We start from the raw sequence: 13,930 nt of genomic DNA on the forward strand, positions 1-13,930 counted from the left end.
AATAATAATAATAATAATAATAATAATAATAATAATAATATTTTAAAACTGTCAAGCTGGATGGAAAAAATGGCAATGATCTATTCTAGAATGTGTGTTCGTAGATTCGTTTTTATTTTTTACCTCAACACCCAAGCTCAACAGTAAGATTTTTACGTTATTATGGATTGCCGATATTACTCCACTCAATGGAATTATGAGTAAGTAAAATATTTGCTTCCAATTTTTTTTTCAAATGTACAATTCAGCCATCAGAAAACGTTACGCAAAAATAATACACACACAATATAGAGTATAGTACACGTATAGACAATGACCCAAGATTTAAATCAGCGAATTGATTCTGTTCAGTTGTACTGTTTTTGTTTTGTTTTGTTTTTGCGTCGCGGGGGAAAAATCCAACTGGGTTTATTAGACATGTTTGTTTTTAACACAATTACACACAAATCAACCTTAACCTCTGAGAAATTAGGAATTTCAAGAAATCAGAAATCGAAATTGATATCAATAAGCAACCCATAAAAGAGAAAGAGAAAAAAGTCATCATGCTGAAGTTGACTGTCGACCAGCAATATTACTATTATTATCACTTTGGATCCATCCATCCCTTTTCAGTGGGAAGTTAAATATATTCTATACGCCTGGAAAGGGCATCGCTGATCTTCTCGATATCAGTCTGGTCTATACCTCCCTGCATCTTACACAATTTTCTGACAAAAGTGAACTATCAATTGCCCGGCAATGGAAGTGTATCCACCGGGTTGTTAAACAAAAGGGGTTATTGAAAGCATTACACCATATGGAGCTGGACACCAAAAGAAGAACAAAAACAGTCAAGTGTGGCCATGTGGGATGTATACAAGTCTGCAACCCGATGACTTTTGAGCCTATGATTGTATGAAAGCTCGAACGTTGAGGGTACAATGTCACCAAACAGCACACAAGCACACCCTACAAAATCAACCTATTTTGCGTATAACGACAAGAGGGGAAGGTGCCAAAAATTTACAGGTGGCTACATATTTACAACCTACCCGCCAAACCGAATTTGAGAATTTGAGTAAAATTCGCCAAGAAAATAATTGTGATCCCATTTCCGTAGTCCACTTTAGACGGAGGTGACGAAGTTTGACGCTTTAACGTTTTACCGACGTCTTATACGCCTGTCGACGGCACCCATTCCCTATTGAATCAAGGCTGTAACTATGCATAGCCTGATGAAGTTAACTATTTGGAAAAGTCTTAAGCTTATCGATTGCACCCTCTCGAACCCAACTCCTGCCCATAACTTCCAGCAGTGAGGGAAAGAGGTCCCGCAGCATGGTGATCCTTACGTAGTGAGGAAAGTACACGGTGCGCTCCCGCATGGCTGTACCCTTCATGATACGGTAGGCAGTGTCCCCTGCCGGCGTGTCGAAGATTTCCGGGTCGAATGCAACCTTGGCTGACTCCACAGCGTTGCTTGTGTTGATGCTTCCTACATTTTTATGTATAGGTGAAGTAGGTGATTATGACATTCAAAGATTTGAACACAAATACCAGTTTTATTGCCTGGACGACCTAAACCAGTCATGCTCTGATGATGATAATTATGATGATGATGATGATAACAATAATAATAATAATTAAAATAATACATGGGACTTACAAGGCGCTAAATCCATCTAGTAATTAAATGTTCTATAGGTACAACCAGTGAAAGATACATTTACAAACAGGTACGTCAAAAAAAGAAAGAAAACGACTAAGTGAAACAGTACACTCACGAAAACACGATAATCAATCATTGTTTGTAAGTCAACTTCAATACTTATTGAGATTATTCTTAAATACTTCAACATAATTACTGGTCTTAGTGAATAGTAAACGATATGATGATTTCCTTTTGTTTTCGAGATAATTATAAGACATACTCTAACTGGATAGTGCAGACTTTAAAAATCCCTCGTGAGCCTTGTTTGCCTATAGAATGTTGGACCCTTGGGCCTTATTTGCCTAGTGACGAGCTCGTGGGCTGTATGATTCGTGGATGGGTGTCTGACTCGTGACGTGCACCCCTGCATGTGGGTGGCATTCATGGAACCGAGGCAGTATTACACGTTTTGTTACTCTTAACCATTTTCCCTCTGGTTTCTATCATTTCAACTCACCAAGAATATGCTCTGTGATCGAGATGTCGTAGCCATGAAAGGCATAGTCGTGGCGGAGTGCTCCAAAGAACCCGTGAAGGGCAAATTTACTCGCAGAGAGGAGTTGCATAAGTGGTAACGGAAAGTGCCCTAGGGGTAAAAATCAATTGTTCGAATTGGCTTTAATCTAAAAAGTAAAATACATGAAACAGAACTAACAAAAACTATGGGATTTCAAATACTCTTTATGTTTCCAACAAACACAGATGTAATGCAAGTCAAAATCAGTTAGAAATGTTATCGCCTTGTACGTTTTCGTTGATCAGCATACAAAGTCTTCATGGAATTTTTCTTTTCCCCTTTGTGTCCAATCACTGCTGTCTCGAAGAACCCGGCAGTGACCCGCAGATGTATGATTATATTTGTACATAATTATGATTTGGGCCCAGAGACAGTATTTTTTTTCCTTAGGCAAATGTTAGGGATGAAACTGCATAACGGATATCCACAAAAATCATGTTTTTCGGGGGGGGGGGTTGGGTGTGTGTTCACGGTTGCAAGTAATATCGCTGTCATATTATCTAAAGAACTTGAAAATTCGGCAAAAGTCAGGAATGTTAGCATTGCACGGTATCACTGATTCATAGCTGCTACTGAAGCAGTCTATCCTTCAGTTTAAAACCGAAGTACGACTGCTTGTCAGCAGCTGTGACAAGTTTACGTAATGCTATGCAATTTTTTACTTCAAGGAGAGTAATAATGGATCTTTTGTAAAGAGTGTATAATCATTGAGGGTATAGTATTTTTTATAGAAGCATATTATGGTTTCATCACTTAGACGCATGCAAAATAAGAATCGTTAAAAAAAATAACAACAAAAGAAAACATCCATCAGAATGTATATGATTCGGCCCTTACACATTACCAGTACTATCGAAGGGGAGAAATAAATAGTATACAAACTCTTCTAAATAGATAAGTACGCCTATATAAACAAACTTGAATCTTAGAGGCCTATCATGGACATGATATCAAAGACTGCTAAATCTAAGCTTAACTTTTCACTTTGTCATTTTCAGTCATTGGTGATGTATACATGAGATAGAATCATAATCTTGACGTATATTAAGATTCATTTTCTCAATCACTTTCATAGAATTGGCAATAATCTTCCTTGTGAAAGACATGTAGGGCCTACCTCATTCAAATTAGTGATTTTTTAGTTGTTTTTATCGCAACTGTTTAACAAATTGTCCTTCACTGACGTGAAGACACACCGATTTTTCAGTGTTTTCGAGTGAAGACATTTGCAGAACTATAGGTTCCATGGGCAGATGGGGTCAGATGTCAAGTGAAAATGATAAAATGTATATTATTTTCCATGTGTTAAAAGTGACTCAAGGAACTGTCATGCATATTGGTGTGTTATTACCAGATACTGATTATTTGCCAGTCATGTTAAACCTGTCTCACAATGGCAAGATGTACTGTTGAAAGATGTACTGTAGACCTATCGAGAGAATAATGTCATAATGATATGGTGGAGGCATAACAACAGCTTTAGCTATTGATTGACCTACCTGCATATGATGACACCACAGCAATACTACCATTGCTCTTGGCTAGCATGGGTGTGGCATATGTGGCTAGCGTCACATATGAGCCAAAGTTGACGTCCATGGTAACGTGTAGCAGATTTATCTCGCTCTCGTTCCACAACTGCAATGGCGGGGGGTAGACGTGGTTGAGTACGAGATGGTCTAGACCGCCAAGACGCTTCTCCGCTTCATGGATGAGGGATTTGGTGTCCTCCAGTCGACCCATGTCCAGTGGGATGTAGGAAGCATCCTGAGCCCCCAGTTCTTTGCATCTTTTTGCTACCTTTTTTATTTTTTTTTAAAGAGGCAGTTGCATAGGCATACTTAATATATGATTTCTTTATAAATAATGAAAGTTAACTCAAATGAATTTGCAACGATTTGTAATTTCTGCCCTTTTCAAGTGTTTTTAGCTTACGTTTTTCATCCTCCGCAGTGTACGTGTTCTGTAAGATTGTCCGAGGAATCTTCTACAGAATTAGCACAAACAGATTAAACATTGACATGATTATGTATTGTTAAAAAAAGAAATGTTACAGAATACTTCCGATCATTAAGCCCTGAATATCAAGTTCCCTCAACCCCACCTGCTCGAGGACAGCTTCTCTTCTGGCAGTGACGAGGACTCTGGCACCGAGTCGGGAGTACCAGTAGGCCAGTTGCTCACCGATCCCTGTGCTTGCTCCTGTGACAATCACTCGCTTGCCTCTGATGCTCTCTGTATGAGATGATGATGTCGGTTAAACAAAGATGTGGTTTGTTGTTGTAGCCAGACTGTATCTCGTCACCAACTTGGGACACGAGTTTTTGGCAAATGAACTTTAATGTTGATGTGATGCTTGGAGAAATTTGACATGATAAAGGTAGGAAGGCATCAACCCCCATTTCAGTGCTATAATTATGGTCAAACTCTGCGTATAGGTGGCCCATCATGTTCATTAAGGGGATATGACTGAAACGTAGCGAATTTTATATGTCGTATAGTATAATTATGTTTTGTCAGGGTCCGTTAAATATTGCAACTAAATTCGCATTTCCTCTGTTTTATTTCTGACTGTTGCAAACATTTTTCTATTGGCAAAGAAATTTGTGAACATGTACAAATATTCTTTGTGACAAGAAAAAACTGTGCGACGGTGAAAGCAATAGCTAGCGAATTTGAGTAGGCCTATAACTGTTTGGTCGCAACTATTGCAGATGAAACAAAAACCCAGCTTTACCGCTTCAAAATAGTTTTAAAATGTAAGTTTGGGATTGAAAAAAAAAAGTAAAAATGTCAATCACTATAATCAATGTTAAGCATTGTTGAATATATGCAAAATATGAACAATAGTTATAAAAAGATTGTTCCTAGAATAAACCACATGCAGTATCGTTTATTTAGAAAATTAAATATCTCCACATATTTTAGACTTTATTGCGAAATATTTATAATAACATTTATAATGTTTGAATGATCACGATAAACAACACTGACCTAACATTGGTAGGATGCTTTGTGATACAACTGACCTACACATAATTATGCATCAAATGTGATAACTCAAACTTTTTTTTTTTTGAAGTTACTGCAAGGTCTACGTGTTAATAATTCTTCAACTATATAGGGTGAAATGAAGTAACATATCGGTATTCTTTTTTAAGACACACTCATCAGTGTTTTCCCTACCAGGTATTATTGAAAAGAAAAATACCAAAAAAAAAAAAAGAGGGGGGTCAACGGATCCACACGGTTCTTTGCTTACGCCACGGGAGATGCTACCCTCTTTCCAAAATGCACATCTGTAGGGTACCTACAGTAGGTCAACTTGACACACAGAGTGTTCTCTCTATAGCTTTGCCATATGCATATATTATGTTACCTCTCTTGGGGAGTACCACTGAACGCAGTGCTAGTTGAATCAGTAGTAACGCGCCAGTGGTCATGACCCGGTTTTGTATCACGTCATTATCATAATTATGAAACTCTAGTCTTTGTACAGACCTTATGTATTTTTTCACCGTCTTTGTTAAAACGCGATGTATCCTTTGCTAATACATGTACTGCTCTTCTGTGACTGTAAAAGTAACGCTCACTATAAGCAAATATACATTTCTGAGCGGAAAAGGGTCATTATTTTGTGAAATCAGGCATATTGGGTTTTTATTCAGTGAATGGTGCTTGCTAAAGGCCCTGTATCTCAGGCACGGGAAACCCCTGCAATCGAAGGCCGAGCAATGTGTTCGTTATTAAGACATGAAAACAGTCACGTTAGGATGTACCATCTCTTTTTTTTTTCCTGTATATATTTGTTACCGTAGCGCCCATTCCTTACGCTCAATGCGCCTACGTAATACGTATACTCTATATATTTCAATATTTTTCATTTCCAAGAATTCTTTTTTCAATTTTGGTCCATTTTCATTACAATTCAGTGCTCTTTCAATATCCTTATATCATGCAGAAGGTATTACGCTCATACTGAATTGTCTCAATATATCTTTTAATTCATTTGTGTCAACGAATATTGTTACTTTGTATTATTTGGAAACGGAAAATAAATGAATCGAGATGAAATGAAATGAAATTAATGAAATGATTGATATATGCCTACATTAATCAATCAGAACATTAGCATGCCACTTTATTTCGGGGGAAAGTGGAAAATGCATGAGAGCAGGTGCCGATCTCAGAGTGCCATTGTTTGTCTATGCACTCATTGACTCAACATGGATAGGCCTATTGTGATAAGGATTAATCTGAAATGTGTTCTAAAGTCTTAGTGTTGTCTTATGGATACATTGGAATTTTATTCTCACGAAATGCATATCATATGACAAATATCAGATCAATTCCTCTGCAATGAACATAATGATAAAAGCAACTCATTGTTTACGCCATGTTATTGAGAGTATTGGGCATAGGGCCTATATAACTGCCTCGGGACAATTATTACTAACTAGCTGCCTCGGCGCGCGCTGCGCGCGCGCCTCGGCAGCTAGGCTCGGCGCTACGCGCCTCGGCGTCCCTTGTCAAGTATAGCGAGGTGCCCGCACCTCGTCAGGGGCCCGAATACCGTCACCCTGCTTAAAATTGTTTCAAGCACACTAAAAAAAAAAAAAAAAAAATTATGACCGGGAATGTGTTCAGTACGCTGGAAACTTGGCAGGGCCACCACAACCAAGCAAATTGTGGTGAAACCCGAACAGTTTTTGCGAAAATCTGAAACATCCAGCGTGGGGTGCATTATTTTTGACCAAAAGAGGGCGTCCTACGACCTCAGACTTAGCCAAGGCCAGGAGCTGTAGAATAATTTTAGCCAATCACAGAGATCCTTCATGGACTCAGAAAAATTATTACAAGCAAAGAAATGTATTCTAGAATGTCTCTTATTGGCCAAAACACCTACCAGGGGTTCGAGCCTGCTGAGAAAGTAATCAATAATATTATTCATGTTTACAGCGCGCATGTGTCTTTGTTGTCCCAGCAACTGCAGTGATTTCTTACGCGCGGTATCGTGATATCGATCGATCTCCTCAGAGAGTGCGTGGATATCTGATTACAAACCTAGCTGTGTGTGTCGAATTCCATCTACTGTACGTTAGTGAGTGTTGCGTAACTTCTCTAGGTTTCCCGTCCATTTCTCCCTCTTTTTTCTCTTTTGCTTTCTTATCATTCTATATCTTTTATTCTCAGAGTACAATCGTACTTCTGAGAGTGTTTTGTTCATTATTTTAAGTGATTATCTCGTTTGCAACAATTTAGAGGTGAGTTTTTGTTCGAGTGAGTTTTTTGATTGAACACGATGTAGATTATCTACGTGTGTGCGAGAACGTCGTTCTTTGTACGGTACCCACTCGTTTGTTTTCGAGTTAGCATTCTTACCGTAAAGTGTTTTCATCGTTCGTCTTCCAGGCATCGGGTTTTCACCCTAGTTTTCCTCATCGTAGTTTTTTACCTCGATTTTTTTTTTTTCCGGTGCAAGATGTTTTGTGTATTTTTTTCTACGGTAAAATACCACTGTCGATAGTCTTCGTGTATTCATTACTTGTTTTCCACCTCCGTTTCATTTTTGTGTATAACTAATGTCTAGCTAGGTCTCGTTTGCTGATGTGTTTTGTGAGAGTGAAGAGTATGTGATGATGATGGGAGTGATATTCAGGGATTTGCTGTGGTTGAGAACTTGAGATGATAGTGATGATGAAGTTAATGTCCATGATTCTGGTGATGTTGATGTACGAACCCTTATGATGCAATTTATTTCGTGTGACCATGAGCATGACGTTGATGGCGAGTACGACATGACACGAGTAGCCGAGGCCGATGACGAGAGTGACACTGAAACGGTGCTGATGCTCGCTTGTGCACAGACAGGAATGGTCTAGAGACCTGCATTTTATCATTTTTTTTTTCATTTTGCTTTTTCACTCGGGTTTAGTGCTACCAAAATTTGTGTCTCTAAAGAAACTCAACCAAAAGCTTGACAATAAGTTTGCATTAGGTCTATTCTTTAGTGAATATTAGATCTAAATGGCGATGCTAATTTATTTAGTTTTCATTTAGAACTTGATGAAATCCCGTTTTCTTTGCTAATTTTTCAACTAATAAATTATTTAGAATTGTACTTATAATATGATGTACTGCGTTCACCATTGTGTTAAATCAATAAAAAAGAGCCTGCTGAGCAGATATTTCATTCTGTCCTCTTCATTTCCTCCCTATCCTTTTTGTTTCCTTGCTGTCACTTTCTTCTTTGACCCTGGATGGAAAAAAAATCCCATCTTGCCATGTAAAGACAGAACACATACCATCATGAAATATTATGACATTAAACTAATAAAAGAAATATGTAAGTGATAAAAATTCTTATTTGTGAAAATAAATGATAAATCAAAGGTGATTTCTTGTGAAGCAGTTCTTTCAAACGTCCAACAGCTTCGATAATGAAGCAAGTGAAATCTGAAAATTATCGTGGCAACAAGTGATATCGATAGGGAATTCTGACTAAAACTCTCACACCATTTGATGTTTGAATTTGTCTATTTTTTATTGGCTAGGGTTATAAAACTATAAACACCACCGATAAAATCACAATCGCTCTCAATTACAATCTAACAGGAGCAGTAGGGTAGGTACGACTCTAGGCGTTTTCACATCAGCCCGATGTTTCGAAATAGCGCGCTATTTTCTGACTTGGGGAATAAAAAAAATATCTCGAGCTTGGATTTTTATCGGGCTGATGTGAAAACGCCTTCTGTAAACAGTTGATTACTTATGCATCGTATCCATGGGCAACTGCGGGGAACTGCAAGAAGGCGCATGGAATTTAGACTTGAGTTAAGAATTTTTGTTTATTATTACTTTTTTTATTCAAAAGTCTTTTTCTCTCAGACTGAAAAAAACCCTCCAAATATTTCATATTACGCTTCTAAAATATATAACGGATATATCAAGTATTTTAATCGTGATTTTATGAAGAATTAGAATTATTCTGAAAATATAAATACAAGACGGGCTGAACAATGAAGTCTAATTTCGCCCCAAAAATTTGCAGCACCCGCGTAGCTGGTGCATTCCTAGCGTTCTTGTCGCACTCGATGCATGCAGCAGTCACATTGCACATGTTACAGTACACGTTGTATGAGTACCTAGTTCAGCTATCTCATTCCTGATCTCGAGCGAGGAAAACCTTGAAAATCCTCTCAAAACTAAGCCAAATATGATTTTGGAACATACATTACAGTGTCAAGACCTTTTCAGTGGACATTGATTTCGCTATTTGTCTGTGTTAGCTCTTGAATGTACGACTTCTTACGTCCGATTTGTTTGTACCATGCCACGTGCTGCGTGTTTTTTTTTTTTTTTTTTTTAAGCCCCATGCTTCCCCTACATACAAGCCATCGCGATCGAAGTTTGAGCGATAGCGATAACACGTGCGGAGCAGACATGCGGATTCCGGCACAGGGTAAATGAGTAGTTGAACGTATCACGATTATAAAACAAATCTTTTTCTATGTCTCTGCAAAAATGAATTAGGCTATCTAAGCATAGATAGATTATGATACATTATAGAATAGATTAGCCATAGCAAGAACTTGCTTACATGAGAGTTAGTTGATAACGTTGCAAAATAAAAACCCCGTCATTGAATGGAATGTCCCAGCGCTATCTCGGGGGCTCGAGGACACTATGGACACGTCGATTTGCAAGTGGGTAAGATGTTATTACAGATAGGTTGAAGTGAAGATGATTTATGAATAAAGTACACAGAAACATAATATTTTTTCATTATACCTTCGCAGTTTATTACTTCTTTTCATAAAATTGACATAAACTAGTGCTGTATTGAGTCAACTAAGTGCACATTCGCACGAGTGTACACTCATCATCCCTCCTGCCTAGTGGGAACAACACAGGCAGTTTTTCAATGCAATGACCTATGAATGCCCTTCGCGTTCCGCCTGAGTGCACCGAGCAAGTGCGAGCAGCAGCAGCAGCAGTAGTTCGAGACTTTTATATATATAGAAGGTTATGCAAAATGCTACACAATTATGTACAATCGGCGTACCAGCATCTGGTTTTCGCGTACGTTGGGTTGGCGCACCCGCCTGACTTCCTCAAACGCGATGGCTGCACCGAAATGGTAATAATAGTACATGTACTAGTGTGCAACTTCGTCAGCATGAGACTATGCCCTATAGTGTGTTCACCAACTGAATTCCGGCTGACCACAGTGGATCTTACAGACAAGTTTTGTTTACCTTCGTCAAATGTCTCCCTGAAGATGTAACTTAAAAGCGCTGCCCCAAAAGCTATCGCCGCTACAAGTTTGAAAGTGGACATTTTTCACCCGCGTTTCAGACTTCAAATTCCGTTTTGAAGGCGCACGTTAAGAAGCCACTGTCATATACGCACTCACTGAAGCATTTTTGTATAATATCCCGAACAGAGTTCGCAGGATACCATGAACTTGGCCTCGATCGTCACACTGCCGGCTGCCGCGTCCGCCGCAGTGATTTTCTTGTGAGCGCTCTATTATACCGGCTGCAGCAAGTATTTCTCAGATCATCTTCAAATTTGGCATGAAGGCGTATTATGGTAAAACCATAGACCTAATACACATGGACATACATCGCTCGTTAATTAATTCAAACACCTGTTTCTATCGCAAGCGTCACAATAACATTTTCATACATGCTTTTGTGCTTTGACCTCATCACGACCGCCAACTGTCAGCCTGGATGAAAACAAAACGGCGCTTTTAGAAATATGAAAAATTGTATGCGCAGAAGATAATAACTATCAAATCAAGAAAAATGCTAGTGCAGTTGTAGTGTGAATTTGGAAATCATCGCTTAGCCAGTTTCATTTGCGAAATGCACGTACTTTAAGAGAGACAGCAAATATTTTGGCAAGTTCATTGTGATTTGTAATCTAATTTTTCCTATATCTTTCGCACATTGTTACAAAGAAAACATGGACAGTAGCTGTAGATAACGTTTCTGTCGTTTAATGCGTGTCCACAAGTGTCCACTTCCGTAATTACTCATTTGGTGACACAAAATTTGACATATTATGACGTTTGCTGCTCCCCATCATTGGTGTTTATTCAAAGGCAGTAGAGTCACCTCAGCTAAATACGGCCGAAATGAGGGAAACGGTTCTTTTGTGAGTGACTATGCGTGATTACAGGTCATTGTCCAAACATCTGAAAATACTCTCATCAAGATGCACTTAATCAGGTGGCGGCAGTGATGACGGGATCAAAGAAAGACCTCCGTTCATAGTCCATGGTAAAACCACCTCCTTGGTAAATCGAAGAAGCCTAGATTGTTGTTTTTTTTTTTGTGATGGCGCCCTCGCTTGTTCCGTCTTTACACACGAATTTTCCATGGTCTGCTTGTGTGTGCGACTCTGGTCGTGTTTCTTGAACGACTTTTTTTTTTTTTTTCGAATTTGGTATGTAAGTCAAGTCTAGACACCTATAAAACTATTGGTAATGCTGCCCCCATGGTACCACTTTTCACAGGGTCAAAGGTCACCATCAAGTCATAATTTGCCAAAATGCTTATTTTATTTTATTCAATAACGTGGTTGTTACTCGACAGATTGTAATCGGTGGAGTGTGCGGGTGGCTATTCTACCACCTACCAGTAATGACAGCGCCCTCAGTGTTCTGACTTGGATGCCGCCATGTCACATTTTCTTGTATGCTCTATCAAAAACATTTATTGTTGGATTTTATTCAGACTTGCCTGGAAGTTTGAGGGGGTTATTCTAGGTAACAAAAGTATTCATTGACAGCACCCTCATTGTTCGACTTTTAAAGGATGCCATGCCATATGTGCTATACCAGCCTTCATATTTCTCATCGGATTCTATTCAGACTTGCTAATAAGGACGTGGGTGTATGGATGGTCAATCTATTATGGAGTACATGTACATGTAGGACACACCAGTTTGTGGCGTTGGTGCCCTCAGTGCTCCGATTTTAATGCCATGTTACATTTCTTGTGTGCGCTCTATCAGCCGCACTTCTTGTCAGATTTTATTCTTGCTACTGAGGTTTATGGGGAGTTATGTTAGGCAACAACAATTTTTGACAGCGCCCCCATTGTTCATACTTTTATAGGATGACATGTCGTAGTTCCTTGTTTTATGTACTGTGTACTACCAGCCTCCATTCTCGCAGCAGGCCTATTTCATTCTATGCTAAAGTTGCTGTATTATACAACATTTTGGCCGAAAAAGTCGTCTACATGGGATATTAGGGGCGGGTTCGGGGGATAGGCCTATAAACATGACATTGTGCTCGTACGGGTCCCCTGTACGAGTGCTCTGTTTTCTTCTTCTTTTCTTTACAGTTTCATGCTTGAAGATATCACGTACCTGGTCCTTTGTGTGTGTGTGTGTGTGTGTGTGTGTGTGTGTGTGTGTGTGTGTGTGTGTGTGTGTGTGTGTGTGTGTGTACTGTGGGAATGTGGTTGGACCACTGCACCTGGTCAACACCCTGCTCTTTTGCGATGAATTGATGAAGTAGGATCCTAGTGCGTGGGTTGCGATTCTCTCACGGGATCTCCACTTATGCCCCATCCGAGGGACAGATTTCAGACGATACAATTTCGGTAGGCCCTACTCATTCGAAGAAGCCCATCACCTGCCCATGAAGTGTTGGTGTAGGCATTACTTTTTTTTTTTTTTTCGGGTTATCCGTCCGCATTGATCCATCCGCAATTCCGTCCCTGGACGACGCAACATTACCCGTCGAAGACTAGTCCCGAGTGTACTCGGGCAGGTGTCTTGGGGAAATTGTACGTGTTATAGCAAAATCAAGCTCCTCTACGGCTTAAAAACAATTTAAGATTTCTGGTCCACAGATCATCACTAAAAGCAGAGAATCTAATAAATCCCTTTACTTTTTGTGTCCTACAAGCGATTTGCCGTTATGGTATAGAATAACAAGGTGTCACTCTATTCAATCGTAAGATGATACCGGACTGCTCACGACTCGTGTAGTGATGTGAATAGATTGGTTGACGTCTTACATAAATAACTAGATAGAAGACATTCATGGTTAGACCTACACTGGTCTTAATGCCTCGAAATGTCAATGAATGTTAATTCATTTGAATTGAGTGAAGAAAGCAACTCAACATAATTACTCCACCATGTATTAAAGATAAGTAGGGACACTGTTAAACTGTGTTTCATAATCATTAGTTCATTACATTACATGTATCATGTACGTATTATGGCGTGCAAATCGGTCAACATCTATAACAAGAATGCATGGTCAATACGAATCAATGATCCATTGTATGAACATCAAACGGTTTTATTTTTGTTGAAGGGAATAAGGTCTCATTTCAAAGAGCAATGGCAGTAAGTTACTTTAAAACAATTATCCAGGGTAATATTGATTATTGTAGTATAATTTGGAGACATGAGGGAAATCACGCATTGATAAAACTCAGAAATTACTCAGTATAGATTACTGAGTTGTTATGAATGTGAAGTGGCGGTTTCCGAGTGATGCTTTATTTGATTTGATACACACAAATTCTAAAAACACATTCGTTGAAAGAAGTGATAAACAATTCTTTCGTCTGATGTGTAGAATTGTTAATAAGACCATGCATGCCATCGACCATAATATATACAAATTATTTCTATCAAAGGAGTTTCCTTAATATACAGGCTGCTCTCAGCAAAGACAAACTTGT

The 13,930-nt window shown here is 38.9% G+C and overlaps 1 protein-coding gene across 1 annotated transcript; it reads right to left on the bottom strand.

The window, feature by feature from the left end:
* Window positions 1-1,093: 1,093 nt before the first annotated feature.
* On the bottom strand, window positions 1,094-10,550 carry LOC140238228 (hydroxysteroid 11-beta-dehydrogenase 1-like protein). Its single transcript, XM_072318164.1, has 5 exons — window positions 10,469-10,550; window positions 4,315-4,445; window positions 3,710-4,010; window positions 2,151-2,279; window positions 1,094-1,477 (listed from the first exon to the last, which is right to left on the bottom strand). Exons 1-5 carry the CDS (start codon window positions 10,548-10,550, stop codon window positions 1,224-1,226), a joined length of 897 nt encoding a protein of 298 aa, XP_072174265.1. The 3' UTR covers window positions 1,094-1,223.
* Window positions 10,551-13,930: the final 3,380 nt, after the last annotated feature.

This window comes from Diadema setosum, chromosome 14 (assembly GCF_964275005.1).
Source record: "Diadema setosum chromosome 14, eeDiaSeto1, whole genome shotgun sequence".
Classification (NCBI taxonomy): domain Eukaryota; kingdom Metazoa; phylum Echinodermata; class Echinoidea; order Diadematoida; family Diadematidae; genus Diadema; species Diadema setosum.